The sequence below is a fragment of the Glandiceps talaboti genome, chromosome 13, assembly GCF_964340395.1.
Source record: "Glandiceps talaboti chromosome 13, keGlaTala1.1, whole genome shotgun sequence".
NCBI lineage: Eukaryota > Metazoa > Hemichordata > Enteropneusta > Spengelidae > Glandiceps > Glandiceps talaboti.
Genome location: NC_135561.1, coordinates 23557902 through 23579092, shown reverse-complemented (window position 1 = coordinate 23579092; position 21191 = coordinate 23557902). Strand labels below are relative to the sequence as shown.

General features: G+C 36.3%; 1 protein-coding gene across 1 annotated transcript in view; it reads right to left on the bottom strand.

Moving 5' to 3' along the window:
* Positions 1–21191, bottom strand: part of LOC144444417 (uncharacterized) — a 237286-nt gene that overhangs the window by 162216 nt on the left and 53879 nt on the right. Inside the window, exons 23-27 of the mRNA XM_078133829.1 lie at positions 18271–18411; positions 15066–15188; positions 10281–10493; positions 7146–7295; positions 627–688 (exon numbers count right to left, since the gene is read on the bottom strand). Of these exons, the coding sequence (XP_077989955.1) occupies positions 627–688; positions 7146–7295; positions 10281–10493; positions 15066–15188; positions 18271–18411 (689 nt within the window). The remainder of the gene's footprint in view (positions 1–626; positions 689–7145; positions 7296–10280; positions 10494–15065; positions 15189–18270; positions 18412–21191) is intronic.

Genomic DNA, 21191 nt, shown 5'->3' with positions numbered 1-21191 from the left:
TAATAATAATGATAACAATAATTGAATAATAGTATACAAATGTGACATATATTTAAACAATAATGTACGCCCTCCCAGCCCATAATGGACGAAAGCAAACTTTGAACAACATAATGGGCGAGGTGACAGCCGAGCACATTATGGAGTGCAAAGTTTGCTTGAGTCCATTATGGACTGGGAGGGCATACATTATTGTTATTATTTTATAGTTTTGCCAATTCCAGTGAATTTGTAGACCGAGAAACGCAAAACAACGTATAAGATACACATCGCTGAACATCGTCTGCCATGTTCGGCCCGGAAGCTGAATACTAATCATAGCGACACACGTACGTACACGTACACACACATATACACTTCAATGAACTGCTGTGAACACAAATTTGTTTCATGAATGCGTTGTATTTTTAAACAGTGGAAATGACAATCATAAGTAACAACATACATTTCGAAAAGATACCTAGTCGTATGAAGAAACAGAACAAATAAGCTTGTATTGTTATGCTCCTTCCGGGGCCGCTATGCCCAATAACGGAGTACATTATCAGTAATAATGTACAGCGATGACGTCACAAAATTAACTGGAATTGGTAATGCTATAATATAATATTACGTAATGGACTTACTCTGGAATTATGGTAAAATTGACAACAGCCGTCTCCAGTAATTCTTGAAGTTCAATAAGATCCTACAAAGTAACAATTCATTCAATCAATGTCTTGATGAGATGATAAACAATTCAAAGGAAAATGTCCAAATGACTAGCTATTTATTATATATACATGTATGATGTAGTAGAAAAGGCCATGCAAAAACTAAGTACAAAAATGTATATAAGACGTAAAAAAGAAAGAAAGGGAAGGAAGAAACACATTGATTGTAATCCATGACACTGATCAAGTCACAAACACAGTGTACATGTACTAGCAAAGCATAACATTGTCAAACTGCAATCAATTGTAGATGTTTGAGGTAACATGCAGAATAAGTAGGCCAATCTCTCCTACCGAGGCAACAACCAAATCTATAAAGCCCTAGTTACAAAGAAAAAGTCAGAAAGTTAAAGTTACACAGTGTAGTCAAGAATGACAAGAGAATTACTTCCACACAGGGATTTGCATGATTTTATGACACTGCACAAATATCCATTACCACATATATCATTTAGACTGTGATTCTAACTTAGACTAAGAACAAACTACTGCTGTGCATGAGTGAGGTTGCATGGGGGGGGGGGGGGGGGGGGCTGAGACCATGATGGTACTTTAGATAAAAACTACAGCAGAGGCCTGAGTGATCTTCCAAATCTAATATTAGACCCTAATATTAGATTTTAGGCGATATTATCCAATAAAAACTGCTATCCAGGTGATGAACAATGTCTAAAATTAGATTTTAGATTCTAAGTTTAACTTAGATTTAGATAATATTATCCAACAAGCGACCTATCGGTCAGAATAGCTCCGCTGTTTTTTTGTTTTTGTTTTTGTTTTTATTTTGGTGACATGTAGAAGTGGTTCAGTTCTTCACTATGCAGTTTTGTTTTAGCGATGTAATAAAGTGGTTACTGGTTTCATATGATGTCTCACTATAAAACACATTTTACACAGAAGTTGGTAATGTATTGTACTTTTATACCATAGTCACCATTTTATAACAAAAATCTACTGTTTATGAAAAATTGCACAAAATCTCAGAAAAAAAATGACTGGGAAATGCACACACGAAAAAGAAAAAAAAGAGAAGATTTTGAGGTTGGCTATAAATAATTCCAGTGTCATACAGCTTTAACCATGGAAAATTTTAATGATGAATGAAATAAACTAGGGATCTAAAATAATTTTGAGGCAATTTGAATTTCAATTTTCTAACAAATTTACCAAGTCAACAACATTCAACTTGTACTAGTTGTATATAGGGAAGAAATGTATTAATCGCCATCTTAGTTTCCGTACGACGACAATCCCAAGTACCCGGAAGAGAGTCATTCTCAGCCATACGTTACAGTGGTAACACTCGTTCATGTTCGATTACCTTTCATAAAGAAAACACAACGAAATGGTTGAAGTGATCTTTTTTTTAAATTTCTTTTCATCACAAAAACAAAATCTGTGTGATCAAAAGTGTTGTAAACTAAACCAGAAAGAATTATCGGACTGGCTAAACTTCCCGCTGAACTGGAGTAAGGTCCAAGCCTCGATAGTACGTGAGGAAATCGTCTCAAACTAGCGATACAACTTTCAAAATATAACTTGGCATGTCTTCATTTGTTAGAGTTATACAATTCAAGACTGGTTTTCACTCGAAAAAAACAATTCTGTGAATAATGACACTCTGAACGCAGCGATTTCTCGGACGATGTTACTACTATAACGTATGGCTGGCAACGACTTGCTTCCGGGTTAGTCCCTCGTGCATCCGGGTACTTGAGATTGTCGTCGTATGGAACTACCACATCGGTAATTTTGACGCTGTGATTTTGCCAACAAGATTGATCGTAGAAAAACAAAACTCCATAAATGAACCACAAAGTACTTTCCCTTTCAAAATGTGATAATTTTAGAAAGAGTATATTATCGTTTTTTTGACGACTGACTCTGTCAAAAATCGTCCCATACACTTCAGTTCAGGCATGCTCATAGAGCTCACTTGATCTGTTGATCGTGAGGTGCGTATACTGGAATGAACCATTCTGTAGGAGGGTGGAGAATTTGGATTTGAAGTTTACAACCCTGTTTCGAACAAATATTTGTCATTTGGGCGCACAATGCGTAGAATTAAGACTACAGCACATATTACATTGCTAGTGTCTTTTGAAAGTTGCAGTTTACCTAAAGTCTCGCGGACTGATTTCCAATATGGCGTCGGTCATAATGCTCATTAACATATTCATTTTTTTTTTTAAATTGCGAAAAAAAAAAATCATAAAAAATAGAAAAGAAGACGTGCTGACTTGAAATTAACAAATCTAAGTAAGCTACCCCCTGCGCATCAACACACCAGATATCAAAGCAATCTGACAAGAAGTTTTCAAGGAGATGATGAAAATGACATTTTATGAAAAAAAATCATAAAAAATTGAAAATGGCACAGATCAACTTGGCATGAACAAATCTGAATAGCCTCCCCCCAGGGAACATGCACACCAAATATCGAAGAATTCCGACTGTCACTTTCGGAGTAGATAATGAAAATATAAAAGTTTGACAGACACCTATGATTCACTCTACTCTCTATACTCTATACAACCTATACCTAAAGCTACGCTTTCAGCTTTCGCTGACAGCGGAGCTAATAAAAACTACTGTCAGGGGTATGGGCAATGAGCGAGTCTAATAATAGAATTTACTATTAGATTTTAGACTCGAAGAGTGTGGCATTATATACAATATCATCTGATAACAAATATATGTACAATGTTGTGATGTGCACGGCAAGTGTGAAACAGGGCTGAGATTATGTGAACATTGACTACAAGACATTATCTCAAAGCCAGTCACACTTAGTAATACCTTGCTATACAGAGCCATTACATACACTAAACAGTACATTGTTGAAGTACATTTTGTGGTACCCCGTTTTTTAGTGTACATACACCTTAGCTACAATTCACCATCACATTTGCAATCTATTGGCAGACACAAAGATGAAGATTTAAGTGCCATCTTGCACTAGTGAATAGAACTTGATTAAACAGAGGTGGTTATGTAGATTATAAATCAAATAAACATGGGATTAGAATGATAGTTGTCAAAGTAAGTATTGTACTTGATAACATACCAAGGCACTGGTGGAAATTAGGTTTCCACTAAGACAACTATAGAGAACAGACTAGAAACGCCACTTTTCCCTTGGTGTGAAGATGTCACTTATTTGCTTTAGCGATAATCCTAATTAGGGGCCGTTGTTTATGTATGAAGTTGTGATGTTACGTTTGATCATGTGAACATAACAGGATATTTGGGCCAGAGTTGCAGCAATAATTGTAGCTTTTGATGTGATTTTGAGGGCTTTTTCTTCTGTTTTTGTGCTTTTTTTCATTTCAATGTTTAACTGGAAGCAACACTACAATTCCCGTAATGTAAACGCAAACAGATGGCAGCGATTCAGATCTAAATTGCAAAGTTTGGTGGATTTTTCTGCTAAATTACGCCGTACCTGCTAAAAAATCGGACATTTCCTAACACCAACATTAGTTATGGAGCCTTCAAGACCAAAGAAGAGTTCAGAGGTACTCCAATTCCGTCAAAATCGGCAAATGCATTTGGAAACTGGCAGTGTGCTGACATCTCGCTCACATTTTCAGTGTGATCTCATCTATTTACATTAACGTTACAGGAATTAAAGCATTTGCTTCCCATTAAACATCAGAATGAAAAAAACACCCAAAAACAGAAGAAAAAGCCATCAAATCACAGCATATGCTACAATTATTGCAGCTAGGGCCAGAGATACATCCCAACTGCAGACATCTCAAAACATGTTCCTGTGTGTGTACTATAGGTATAGTATACATGTATAATGTATACTTGTAGTTATGATTTTGACTGTAAATAAAATGACATTTTTTAAGGAACTGACTTTCATGACTCTGAGAACAAGGATGATTAGATCTATAATTTGATCGAATATGCATGACCAATCAAGTGATGAAGAAAAAAACTAGCGAGATACAAGCAACTTCAACATAGCAGAACTCATCTGAAACTGCAGTGATTTTGATTCAGACTGCGTGATGGTCTTCATTTCTGGTCATAGACTACACTTACTAACTTTTGATCTCTTTTGATAGAAACTTTCGGAGTCAATTGCAAAAGAAACGTGAAGACCCGAAATATCATTTCGGCACGCTTGAAGGTAGATAGTGACAGTAGGAAGAGGGATTAGAGCCTCATTCACACCTAATACACAATTGGCGATTCTAGTCTGTTCTCTATAGTGGTCTGAGGTTTGCATCAGTGACATTTGGCATTTGACTAGATGGCCATAAATAAGAATAAAAAGTCACAGACACCATGGTTTAACACATTTTAGTTTCTGCACAACTATATTTGTTTGGATGCAACCAGATCTTGTTGCAAAGTGGGTGGGTGCCGACCGACAGTGATAGGGTGTTACAACACATCATATCTTACTCCAGTATGTCTATATCCATATGTAACTCACATGTTATCACACACACTACATGTAGTATCCAGTATGTCTATATCCATATGTAACTCACACGTTATCACACACACTACATGTGGTATCCAGTATGTCTATATCCATATGTAACTCACACGTTATCACACACACTACATGTGGTATCCAGTATGTCTATATCCATATGTAACTCACATGTTATCACACACACTACATGTAGTATCCAGTATGTCTATATCCATATGTAACTCACACGTTATCACACACACTACATGTGGTATCCAGTATGTCTATATCCATATGTAACTCACATGTTATCACACACACTACATGTAGTATCCAGTATGTCTATATCCATATGTAACTCACACGTTATCACACACACTACATGTAGTATCCAGTATGTCTATATCCACATGTAACTCACACGTTATCACACACACTACATGTGGTATCCAGTATGTCTATATCCATATGTAACTCACACGTTATCACACACACTACATGTAGTATCCAGTATGTCTATATCCACATGTAACTCACATGTTATCACACACACTACATGTGGTATCCAGTATGTCTATATCCATATGTAACTCACATGTTATCACACACACTACATGTGGTATCCAGTATGTCTATATCCATATGTAACTCACATGTTATCACACACACTACATGTAGTATCCAGTATGTCTATATCCATATATGTAACTCACATGTTATCACACACACTACATGTAGTATCCAGTATGTCTATATCCATATGTAACTCACACGTTATCACACACACTACATGTGGTATCCAGTATGTCTATATCCATATGTAACTCACATGTTATCACACACACTACATGTGGTATCCAGTATGTCTATATCCATATGTAACTCACATGTTATCACACACACTACATGTGGTATCCAGTATGTCTATATCCATATGTAACTCACACGTTATCACACACACTACATGTAGTATCCAGTATGTCTATATCCATATGTAACTCACACGTTATCACACACACTACATGTAGTATCCAGTATGTCTATATCCATATGTAACTCACACGTTATCACACACACTACATGTAGTATCCAGTATGTCTATATCCATATGTAACTCACACGTTATCACACACACTACATGTGGTATCCAGTATGTCTATATCCACATGTAACTCACACGTTATCACACACACTACATGTGGTATCCAGTATGTCTATATCCATATGTAACTCACACGTTATCACACACACTACATGTAGTATCCAGTATGTCTATATCCATATGTAACTCACATGTTATCACACACACTACATGTAGTATCCAGTATGTCTATATCCATATGTAACTCACACGTTATCACACACACTACATGTAGTATCCAGTATGTCTATATCCACATGTAACTCACACGTTATCACACACACTACATGTAGTATCCAGTATGTCTATATCCATATGTAACTCACATGTTATCACACACACTACATGTAGTATCCAGTATGTCTATATCCATATATGTAACTCACACGTTATCACACACACTACATGTGGTATCCAGTATGTCTATATCCATATGTAACTCACACGTTATCACACACACTACATGTAGTATCCAGTATGTCTATATCCATATGTAACTCACATGTTATCACACACACTACATGTAGTATCCAGTATGTCTATATCCATATGTAACTCACACGTTATCACACACACTACATGTAGTATCCAGTATGTCTATATCCATATGTAACTCACATGTTATCACACACACTACATGTGGTATCCAGTATATCCATATGTAACTCAAATGTTATCATATCATACATACCTCACATGTTATCACACACCTCATGTTATCACACATACCTCATATGTGCTGGAACTGATGATGTAGACAATGTAACATACAGTATTTTGATGATTGATTGAATTCAACACTTCTAAATAAACTAATAATATATGTACTAATATGTATTGTATATATACATACCTGAGCTTCACTGTCTAATTCATCCAGTCTATGTGTAAAATCACTTATCAACTCATATGCTTGTTCAATACTGCATTCTCTGGTGTAGATTTCTGATGAAGACAGCTCTTGATTGAAAACATCTACACGTTCTCCAAATGCTGCCAAATCCTGACAATCACACAAAGAATACATCAATAAATCAATGAAAACAGATGACAATGTCATTGAAGGACACATTGCCAATACAAAATATACAATATCTGTATCTGTGTTATCATTTCCTACTTTCCACAGTTTTACAGAATAAAGTGATGTCACACAACATCACAACATGGTGTGACATCACATCACAACACAACATATCACTCCACAGCACAACACAACATATCACACCACATGACAACATGGTGTGACATCACATCACAATACAACATATCACACCACAGCACAAACCAACATATGACACCACACCATGACATCACATCACATGACAACACAAAATGATATGACACCACACCATGACATGACACCACACCACGACATATGACAGCACAACACGACATGATATGATGCCACACCACGACATATGACACCACAACACAGCATATCACACCACAGCACAACATGACATGATGACTCCACACCACGACATATGACACCACAACACAGCATATCACACCACAGCACAACACGACATGATATGACTCCACACCACGACATATGACACCACAACACAGCATATCACACCAGAGCATAACACAACATGATATGACACCACACCACACCATGACATATGATACCAAATCACAACACAAGACCCTACATCATAACATCACAATACATGACATCACAACATGAAACGACATCACGTCACATCACATCACATCACATTACAATATTATATGACACATCACATCTCATCACAACATGATACGACATCACGTCACATCACATGATATATCACATCACATCACATCACAACATGATATGACACATCACATCACATCAAAATATGTCATCATATCAAATCACATCACATCACATCACATGACACCACATCACATCACATGACACCACATCACATTACATCACAATATATGTCATTACATCACAATACAACATGATATGACACCACATCACATCATATGACACATCCTATCACGCATTGTTTTTCTAAGGTTGGGAAACCCTGATAACAGAAAGGGGATTATGGTAAAACTGGCATACATGTAGTTTCCAATACATTGGTACCATAATTTTTGTAGGAAACCCTTAGCTAGTAAAATGACAGGGGAACACAGGTAGAATTTACCTGCTTACCATCCTAACAAAGACACTGTGACAACATGACATGTGACACCATATCCCAACATGAGATGACATATCAAAATATGATGTATGAAATAACACCACATCCCAACACAAAATGACACACCACATCCCAACACAAGATGACACACCACATCCCAACACAAGATGACACACCACATCCCAACACAAGATGACACACCACATCCCAACACAAGATGACACACCACATCCCAACACAAGATGACACACAACATCCCAACACAAGATGACACACCACATCCCAACACAAGATGACACATTATGATAATACATCACAATGTAACATATGACACATCACATCACATCACAACATGAGATGATACATCACAACATAACAAATTATGACACCACATCACATCACATGACAAATGACAACATATTTATATATAATCTCCCGGTATTCCGAATGAGTGCTACGTCATCGAGGATGAATGACTCCCCTCATGTCGACCGTATCATGCCTATCGGCTCAGAGGGATACAGACATAGGGGAATCATGAGTCCGAGATGGCGTAGCACGAATGAGAAATACCGGGAGATTATTCATTCATTATATACCCACTATTTTTTTCTATTATGATGACAATTTTAAACTAAAATATTCCGAAACTTATGCTGAACGCGTATCAATTTTATGAAGTGATGGGGCTACAGACACTTTCATCGGAAAAAATTAGACATATCGAGAGACTGGCTAACGAACGGGTGACTACACCGGTTATGCATAGAACTCGGCTCAGAGTCATATGCTAAAAACATCAACACTGGCAAGTTATAATGTCGAAGACATTGTGAAATTTTTAAAAACACATTGTCAAAAGTCGTTCAAAAGTTCTCTCAATAGTTGAATTTAACGGACAACGATTTCGCTGCATTGTGCAACTATCACAACTGGAAGTGTTTATGATGTTGATGTTAGCATGTCTACGTACGCTTAATAGTGGCTACATACGAAAGGCGATAGATGTGTCGAAAAGAGGTGTATTTGTTCATTGTTTACACTGATGATGATGATGATGGTAGATGTTCGGCAAACCATGAATAGCAAGGAAACTATATTTTCAAACAACAACATCGTAACTGTAAGGGTTGATGATGTTTACAAATAATTCAAAGTAGTTGCGACCATATTACTATAGTGTGATGTCAAAGTATAGTAATATGAAATGTATGGCTTTCATATTACTATACTTTAACGTCACACCCTGGGAATATGAGGGTCTATGTATATAATAAGACTTGATACATCACAACAGGACATGACACATCACATCATATCACATCACAACACAACACAACACAACACAACATGACATATGACACATCACATGATCATCACATCACAACATATGATACATCACAACATGACATATGACACTTCACCACTTCAACATGACATATGACACTACATCACATCACAACATGACACATCACATCACATCACAACATGGCATGATATGACACATCACATAACATCACACACATCACAACATGACATATGACACATCACATCACATCACATCACATCACATCACATCACATCACAACATGACACATCACATCACACCACATCACATCACAACATGACATATGACACATCACATCACATCACATCACAACATGACATATGACACATCACATCACATCACATCACAACATGACGTATGACATCACACCACATCACATCACATCACAACATGACATATGACATCACATCACATCACATCACAACATGACATATGACACATCACATCACAACATGACAACATGACATATGACACAATATCACATCTTCACACATACCTTGGTTATTCTGTCAGCTTCTTCCTGTATCCTTGGACCTAATCGTTGTTTAGCAAGAGATACTTTAGTCTTTAGATTATTCCAACGTCCAGGTGCTGCATCAAATAGTCTCTGAGTATTCTCAGACAACTCCTGTTCATACTTCTTTATTAACAATACAGTACGATTCATAGCTGTAAACTTGCCATCCATTTCCTGTTGTTTGGCAGATACCTGTCATCACAAAGACATTGACATTTAAACTATAATAATCTTTATTCCCAGAAATATATATACATATATAACAATTCTACAATATATAAAGTATTCAACATGGGAAAGGGAGACGAAAAATAGTTGTCTTCGCAACTAGTCAAGTCCATCCCCTTTTACAATCTTAGGGATTAGGAATTACTAATTACTGGGGCTGCTGATCAAATTGAATGCATTGCAATATTGACAGAATAGAAAAAAATCATAAAGGATTTACAAAATACATTATATATATAGGTGGACAGAAAACAAACAAACACAAAAACAAACACAAAAAACCCACAAAAGGTTGACCTACTTAAATATACAGACAAACGGTAATCAATCTATGAATATGAAGTATAACTAGTTTACACTGATTGGAGATAGTTTTTGAACTCTTTTTGGAAATGACTTCTGCTATTTCTGTTGCGAATGTTGCTAGGGATGCTATTCCATAATTTAGCACCTGCATACTTGACAGTGGACTGACCAGTCCTATAATTTGCTTTTGGAATGGTAAGGTCGTTTCTGGCACTCTGTCGTGTTGTAAAGGAGTGTTTAATGGGGGGTGAAGAAATCCTGAAAGGTATCTGGTAATCTGAGATGCAAAACGTCATGAAAGAGAACGGCAAGCTGTAATTTGTGCTGTTTGAAAATGTCATGAATATTCAACCTCTTAAATAATGGTGCCGAGTGAGCACACCAGTGACTATCTGTTATGGTGCGCACTATTCTTTTTTGAATTAAAAATATTTCATTCAGGTATGTCGGACATATGTTGCCCGACACTTTGAGACAGTAGGTGATATGGGGGAACCGAATCATTATACAACAGTACAAGTACATATTCTGGAACCATGTGACACAACTTATATAAAACACACCTGTCATTCTGCTAATTTTCTTTTTCACCCCAGCTATATGCTGCTTCCGAGACAGCATATTGTCAATGTTGACCCCAACAAAAGGTGAACTTTGAACTTCATCCAGTGAGAACCCCCATAAGTTCAAGGGAACCAAGCCAAACTACATTTTTCCATGGCTTTTTAAAATTGTAAATTTTGTCTTATTTGAATTGATCGTTAATTTGTTGGCATCACACCAGTTGATGACATCCTTGAAATTTTTACTTACAAGGTTTAGGTCTATAGTACATGTATTTGTGTCTTTTTTAATTGTGTAAAATAAATTTAAGTCATCCGCATATAATCTATAATCAAAAGCATTTGAAGACATCGGAATGTCATTTATGTATAGCAGAAATAAAGTTGGCCCAAGAATCGAGCCCTGGGGAACACCGCAATTTATATTTTGTTTACTAGATTTGACGCTGTTGATGCCAACAAATTGACTCCTGGAAGATAAATAGCTTTTAAACTAAAGGAGAGGTAAGCCTCTGATACCATGAAACTTGAGTTTGGCCAGCAAAATATCATGATTTATGGTATCAAAGGGTTTAGAAAAGTCTACAAAAATACCTAGAGTTGGATTGCCATGATCAATTTGACTCAGTAGATATTGGGATAAACTGATCAGTGAAAGTTTTGTACTATACTTTTTTCTGAATCCGAATTGATGTTTGTAAAATATGTCAAGTTTGTCTAGGAAATTCAGTTTTTTGTTCATTCACTAATTTCTCAAATATTTTGCTAAGTATCGGTGAAATAGTTATGGGTCTATAGTTCCCCATGTCTTCTGGCTTACCCTTTTTGTAAATTGCTATTTTGAAGTCATCGGAAAAAATGCCTTTTGAAAATGATAAATTAACACCAATGTCATCATGACCAGCCGACACCAATGTCATCATGACCAGCCGACACCAATGTCATTATGACCAGCCGACACCAATGTCATCATGACCAGCCGACACCAATGTCATCATGACAAAACTAATTTCTCAAATATTTTGCTAAGTATCGGTGAAATAGTTATGGGTCTATAGTTCCCCATGTCTTCTGGCTTACCCTTTTTGTAAATTGCTATTTTGAAGTCATCGGAAAAAATGCCTTTTGAAAATGATAAATTAACACCAATGTCATCATGACCAGCCGACACCAATGTCATCATGACCAGCCGACACCAATGTCATTATGACCAGCCGACACCAATGTCATCATGACCAGCCGACACCAATGTCATCATGACCAGCCGACACCAATGTCATCATGACCAGCCAACACCAATGTCATCACGACCAGCCGACACCAATGCCATCATGACCAGCCGATACCAATGTCATCATGACCAGCCGACACCAATGTCATTATGACCAGCCGACACCAATGTCATCATGACCAGCCGACACCAATGTCATCATGACCAGCCGACACCAATGTCATCATGACCAGCAGACACCAATGTCATCATGACCAGCCGACACCAATGCCATCATGACCAGCCGACACCAATGCCATCATGACCAGCCGACACCAATGTCATCATGACCAGCCGACACCAATGTCATTATGACCAGCCGACACCAATGTCATCATGACCAGCCAACACCAATGTCATTATGACCTGCCGACACCAATGCCATCATGACCAGCCGACACCAATGTCATCATGACCAGCTCACACCAATGTCATCATGACCAGCCGACACCCATGTCATTATGACCAGCCGACACCCATGTCATTATGACCAGCCGACACCAATGTCATTATGACCAGCCAACACCAATGTCATCATGACCAGCCGACACCAATGTCATTATGACCAGCCGACACCAATGTCATCATTACCAGCCGACACCAATGCCATTATGACCAGCCGACACCAATGTCACCATGACCAGCCGACACCAATGTCATCATGACCAGCCAACACCAATGCCATCATGACCAGCCGACACCAATGTCATCATGACCAGCCGACAGCAATGCCATTATGACCAGCCGACACCAATGTCATCATGACCAGCCGACACCAATGTCATCATGACCAGCCGACACCAATGTCATTATGACAAGCCAACACCAATGTCATTATGACCAGCCGACACCAATGCCATCATGACCAGCCCACAGCAATGCCATTATGACCAGCCCACAGCAATGCCATTATGACCAGCCGACACCAATGTCATTATGACCAGCCGACACCAATGTCATCATGACCAGCCGACACCAATGTCATCATGACCAGCAGACACCAATGTCATCATGACCAGCCGACACCAATGCCATCATGACCAGCCGACACCAATGCCATCATGACCAGCCGACACCAATGTCATCATGACCAGCCGACACCAATGTCATTATGACCAGCCGACACCAATGTCATCATGACCAGCCAACACCAATGTCATCATGACCAGCCGACACCAATGTCATCATGACCAGCCAACACCAATGTCATCATGACCAGCCGACACCAATGCCATCATGACCAGCCGACACCAATGTCATCATGACCAGCCGACACCAATGTCATCATGACCAGCCGACACCAATGTCATCATGACCAGCCATCACCAATGCCATTATGACCAGCCGACACCAATGTCATTATGACCAGCCGACACCAATGCCATTATGACCAGCCGACACCAATGTCATTATGACCAGCTGACACCAATGTCATTATGACCAGCCGACACCAATGCCATTATGACCAGCCGACACCAATGTCATTATGACCAGCCGACACCAATGTCATTATGACCAGCCGACACCAATCTCATCATGACCAGCCGACACCAATGTCATCATGACCAGCCGACACCAATGCCATTATGACCAGCTGATTCCCTAGTGTCCAGTGAAGAAATTATATCTTTGACTTCATTTTCAGTAACAGGCCGAAGAAAAAGGGAAAACAACCAACCATTGGCAGATTATAAGTCCTTTTATAGGAAAAAACCTAGAACCAACAAACAACTAGACATTGGCAGATTTCAAGTTCCCTAGAGGAAACAAACCTAGACCCAACAAACAACCAACCATTGGCAGATTTCAAGTTCCCTAGAGGAAACAAACCTAGACCCAACAAATAACCAACCATTGGCAGATTTCAAGTCCCCTAGAGGAAACAAACCTAGACCCAACAAATAACCAACCATTGGCAGATTTCAAGTCCCCTAGAGGAAACAAACCTAGTCCCAACAAACAACCAACCATTGGCAGATTTCAAGTCCCCTAGAGGAAACAAACCTAGACCCAACAAACAACCAACCATTGGCAGATTTCAAGTCCCCTAGAGGAAACAAACCTAGACCCAACAAATAACCAACCATTGGCAGATTTCAAGTCCCCTAGAGGAAACAAACCTAGTCCCAACAAACAACCAACCATTGGCAGATTTCAAGTTCCCTAGAGGAAACAAACCTAGTCCCAACAAATAACCAACCATTGGCAGATTTCAAGTTCCCTAGAGGAAACAAACCTAGTCCCAACAAACAACCAACCATTGGCAGATTTCAAGTCCCCTAGAGGAAACTATAGGAACTTCAGCTCATGACACACCATACATGACAAAGACAAATGAGTGCATATTATAAGTATAAATTGTATGAATTAATTTACATAATATATTATACTATTTACCTCATTAAACAATCTCATCATTTTCATAAAAGATGCTGTATCTCTCTCTTCACCAGTTATACTCTCTATCTCAGGTTCAATGTGTTTTAGGAACATGTCCAGATCACTGAGTAAGTCAGACACCTGTAGAATAGACACATCAAATCAAATCAAATCAAATCACTAAGTAAATCAGACACCTGTAGAATAGACACATCAAATCAAATCAAATCATTAAGTAAGTCAGACACCTGTAGAATAGACATATCAAATCAAATCAAATCATTAAGTAAGTCAGACACCTGTAGAATAGACACATCAAATCAAATCAAATCATTGAGTAAGTCAGACACCTGTAGAATAGACATATCAAATCAAATCAAATCATTAAGTAAGTCAGACACCTGTAGAATAGACATATCAAATCATATCAAATCACTAAGTAAGTCAGACACCTGTAGAATAGACATATCAAATCAAATCAAATCATTGAGTAAGTCAGACACCTGTAGAATAGACATATCAAATCAAATCAAATCATTGAGTAAGTCAGACACTTGTAGAATAGACATATCAAATCAAATCAAATCACTAAGTAAGTCAGACACCTGTAGAATAGACATATCAAATCAAATCAAATCATTGAGTAAGTCAGACACCTGTAGAATAGACATATCAAATCAAATCAAATCACTAAGTAAGTCAGACACCTGTAGAATAGACATATCAAATCAAATCAAATCATTGAGTAAGTCAGACACCTGTAGAATAGACAAATCAAATCAAATCAAATCATTGAGTAAGTCAGACACCTGTAGAATAGACATATCAAATCAAATCAAATCATTGAGTAAGTCAGACACCTGTAGAATAGACATATCAAATCAAATCAAATCACTAAGTAAGTCAGACACCTGTAGAATAGACATATCAAATCAAATCAAATCATTGAGTAAGTCAGACACCTGTAGAATAGACAAATCAAATCAAATCAAATCATTGAGTAAGTCAGACAGACACCTGTAGAATAGACATATCAAATCAAATCAAATCATTGAGTAAGTCAGACACCTGTAGAATAGACATATCAAATCAAATCAAATCACTAAGTAAGTCAGACACCTGTAGAATAGACATATCAAATCAAATCAAATCATTGAGTAAGTCAGACACCTGTAGAATAGACATATCAAATCAAATCAAATCATTGAGTAAGTCAGACACCTGTAGAATAGACATATCAAATCAAATCAAATCATTGAGTAAGTCAGACACCTGTAGAATAGACATATCAAATCAAATCAAATCATTGAGTAAGTCAGACACCTGTAGAATAGACATATCAAATCAAATCAAATCATTGAGTAAGTCAGACACCTGTAGAATAGACATATCAAATCAAATCAAATCAAATCACTAAGTAAGTCAGACACCTGTAGAATAGACATATCAAATCATATCAAATCACTAAGTAAGTCAGACACCTGTAGAATAGACATATCAAATCAAATCAAATCATTGAGTAAGTCAGACATCTGTAGAATAGACATATCAAATCAAACCAAATCAAATCACTAAGTAAGTCAGACACCTGTAGAATAGACATATCAAATCAAATCAAATCACTAAGTAAGTCAGACACCTGTAGAATAGACATATCAAATCAAATCAAATCATTGAGTAAGTCAGACACCTGTAGGATAGACAAATCAAATCAAATCAAATCACTAAGTAAGTCAGACACCTGTAGAATAGACATATCAAATCAAATCAAATCACTAAGTAAGTCAGACACCTGTAGAATAGACATATCAAATCAAATCAAATCATTGAGTAAGTCAGACACCTGTAGAATAGACATATCAAATCAAATCAAATCATTAAGTCAGACACCTGTAGAATAGACATATCAAATCAAATCATTGAGTAAGTCAGACACCTGTAGAATAGACATATCAAATCAAATCAAATCACTAAGTAAGTCAGACACCTGTAGAATAGACATATCAAATCAAATCAAATCATTGAGTAAGTCAGACACCTGTAGAATAGACAAATCAAATCAAATCAAATCATTGAGTAAGTCAGACACCTGTAGAATAGACATATCAAATCAAATCAAATCATTAAGTAAGTCAGACACCTGTAGAATAGACAAATCAAATCAAATCAAATCGCTAAGTAAGTCAGACACCTGTAGAATAGACATATCAAATCAAATCAAATCACTAAGTAAGTCAGACACCTGTAGAATAGACAAATCAAATCAAATCAAATCATTGAGTAAGTCAGACACCTGTAGAATAGACATATCAAATCAAATCAAATCATTGAGTAAGTCAGACACCTGTAGAATAGACATATCAAATCAAATCAAATCATTGAGTAAGTCAGACACCTGTAGAATAGACATATCAAATCAAATCAAATCATTGAGTAAGTCAGACACCTGTAGAATAGACATATCAAATCAAATCAAATCAAATCACTAAGTAAGTCAGACACCTGTAGAATAGACACATCAAATCAAATCAAATCAAATCACTAAGTAAGTCAGACACCTGTAGAATAGACATATCAAATCAAATCAAATCACTAAGTAAGTCAGACACCTGTAGAATAGACAAATCAAATCAAATCAAATCATTAAGTAAGTCAGACACCTGTAGAATAGACAAATCAAATCAAATCAAATCATTGAGTAAGTCAGACACCTGTAGAATAGACATATCAAATCAAATCAAATCATTAAGTAAGTCAGACACCTGTAGAATAGACATATCAAATCAAATCAAATCATTGAGTAAGTCAGACACCTGTAGAATAGACATATCAAATCAAATCAAATCATTGAGTAAGTCAGACACCTGTAGAATAGACATATCAAATCAAATCAAATCACTAAGTAAGTCAGACACCTGTAGAATAGACAAATCAAATCAAATCAAATCATTGAGTAAGTCAGACACCTGTAGAATAGACATATCAAATCAAATCAAATCACTAAGTAAGTCAGACACCTGTAGAATAGACAAATCAAATCAAATCAAATCATTGAGTAAGTCAGACACCTGTAGAATAGACACATCAAATCAAATCAAATCATTGAGTAAGTCAGACACCTGTAGAATAGACATATCAAATCAAATCAAATCACTAAGTAAGTCAGACACCTGTAGAATAGACATATCAAATCAAATCTATGTGTAATGTTATTGTAACTCACCTGATCCGAGAGGTATTTGGTAAATGTCCACATCCATCGACTACCATATGTTGTCAGTACTTGTTTGATAGGAGTTAAATCAACACGTAACCAACCAACATCTTGATAATCTTGTAGACTTGCTATCTCATCTCTTGCACTCTGTAATGGAAATTACAACATAAAATATATCACATATCAACACAATCATTTTTTAAACTTCTACTGTCCATCTAATGATTTACATAAAACTCTTCTCTACAACATTTAGGAAAATAATTTTATGACAACAAGACTAATTTAATCAATACAAGTCATTCAAGTTTACCTCCACCATTACTATTGCCTAACTCATACCAAATGTATCTACTATTGCCTAACTCATACCAAATGTATCTACTATTGCCTAACTTATACCAAATGTATCTACTATTGCCTAACTCATACCAAATGTATCTACTATTGCCTAACTCATACCAAATGTATCTACTATTGCCTAACTCATACCAAATGTATCTACTATTACCTAACTTCTACCAAATGTATCTACTATTGCCTAACTCATACCAAATGTATCTACTATTGCCTAACTCATACCAAATGTATCTACTATTGCCTAACTCATACCAAATGTATCTACTATTGCCTAACTTATACCAAATGTATCTACTATTGCCTAACTCATAACAAATGTATTTACTATTGCCTAACTTATACCAAATGTATCTACTATTGCCTAACTCATACCAAATGTATCTACTATTGCCTAACTCATACCAAATGTATCTACTATTGCCTAACTCATACCAAATGTATCTACTATTGCCTAACTCATACCAAATGTATCTACTATTGCCTAACTCATACCAAATGTATCTACTATTGCCTAACTCATACCAAATGTATCTACTATTACCTAACTTCTACCAAATGTATCTACTATTGCCTAACTTATACCAAATGTATCTACTATTGCCTAACTTATACCAAATGTATCTACTATTGCCTAACTTTTACCAAATGTATCTACTATTGCCTAACTCATACCAAATGTATCTACTATTGCCTAACGTATACCAAATGTATGTACTATTACCTAACTTCTACCAAATGTATCTACTATTGCCTAACTCATACCAAATGTATCTACTATTGCCTAACGTATACCAAATGTATGTACTATTACCTAACTTCTACCAAATGTATCTACTATTGCCTAACTCATACCAAATGTATCTACTATTGCCTAACTCATACCAAATGTATCTACTATTGCCTAACTCATACCAAATGTATCTACTATTACCTAACTTCTACCAAATGTATCTACTATTGCCTAACTTATACCAAATGTATCTACTATTGCCTAACGTATACCAAATGTATCTACTATTGCCTAACTTATACCAAATGTATCTACTATTGCCTAACTTCTACCAAATGTATCTACTATTGCCTAACTTATAACAAATGTATCTACTATTGCCTAACTTATACCAAATGTATCTACTATTACCTAACTTCTACCAAATGTATCTAGTGTTGCCTAACTTATACCAAATGTATCTACTATTGCCTAACTTATACCAAATGTATCTACTATTGCCTAACTTATACCAAATGTATCTACTATTGCCTAACTCATACCAAATGTATCTACTATTGCCTAACTTCTACCAAATGTATCTAGTGTTGCCTAACTTATACCAAATGTATCTACTATTGCCTAACTTATACCAAATGTATCTACTATTGCCTAACTTATACCAAATGTATCTACTATTGCCTAACTCATACCAAATGTATCTACTATTGCCTAACTCATACCAAATGTATTTACTATTGCCTAACTTATAACAAATGTATCTACTATTACCTAACTCATACCAAATGTATCTACTATTACCTAACTCATACCAAATGTATCTACTATTGCCTAACTTATACCAAATGTATCTACTATTGCCTAACTCATACCAAATGTATCTAGTGTTGCCTAACTTATACCAAATGTATCTACTATTGCCTAACTCATAACAAATGTATCTACTATTGCCTAACTCATACCAAATGTATCTACTATTGCCTAACTCATACCAAATGTATCTACTATTACCTAACTTCTACCAAATGTATCTACTATTGCCTAACTTATAACAAATGTATCTACTATTGCCTAACTTATACCAAATGTATCTACTATTGCCTAACGTATACCAAATGTATCTACTATTGCCTAACTTATACCAAATGTATCTACTATTGCCTAACTTATACCAAATGTATCTACTATTGCCTAACTTATACCAAATGTATCTACTATTGCCTAACTTATACCAAATGCATCTACTATTGCCTAACTTATAACAAATGTATCTACTATTGCCTAACTTCTAACAAATGTATCTAGTGTTGCCTAACTTATACCAAATGTATCTAGTGTTGCCTAACTTATACCAAATGTATCTACTATTGCCTAACTTATACCAAATGTATCTAGTGTTGCCTAACTCATACCAAATGTATCTACTATTGCCTAACTTATACCAAATGTATCTAGTGTTGCCTAACTTATACCAAATGTATCTACTATTGCCTAACTTATAACAAATGTATCTAGTGTTGCCTAACTTATACCAAATGTATCTACTATTGCCTAACTTATAACAAATGTATCTACTATTGCCTAACTCATACCAAATGTATCTACTATTGCCTAACTTATACCAAATGTATCTACTATTACCTAACTTCTACCAAATGTATCTAGTGTTGCCTAACTTATACCAAATGTATCTACTATTACCTAACTTCTACCAAATGTATCTAGTGTTGCCTAACTCATACCAAATGTATCTACTATTGCCTAACTTTTACCAAATGTATCTACTATTGCCTAACTTATACCAAATGTATCTACTATTGCCTAACTTATACCAAAT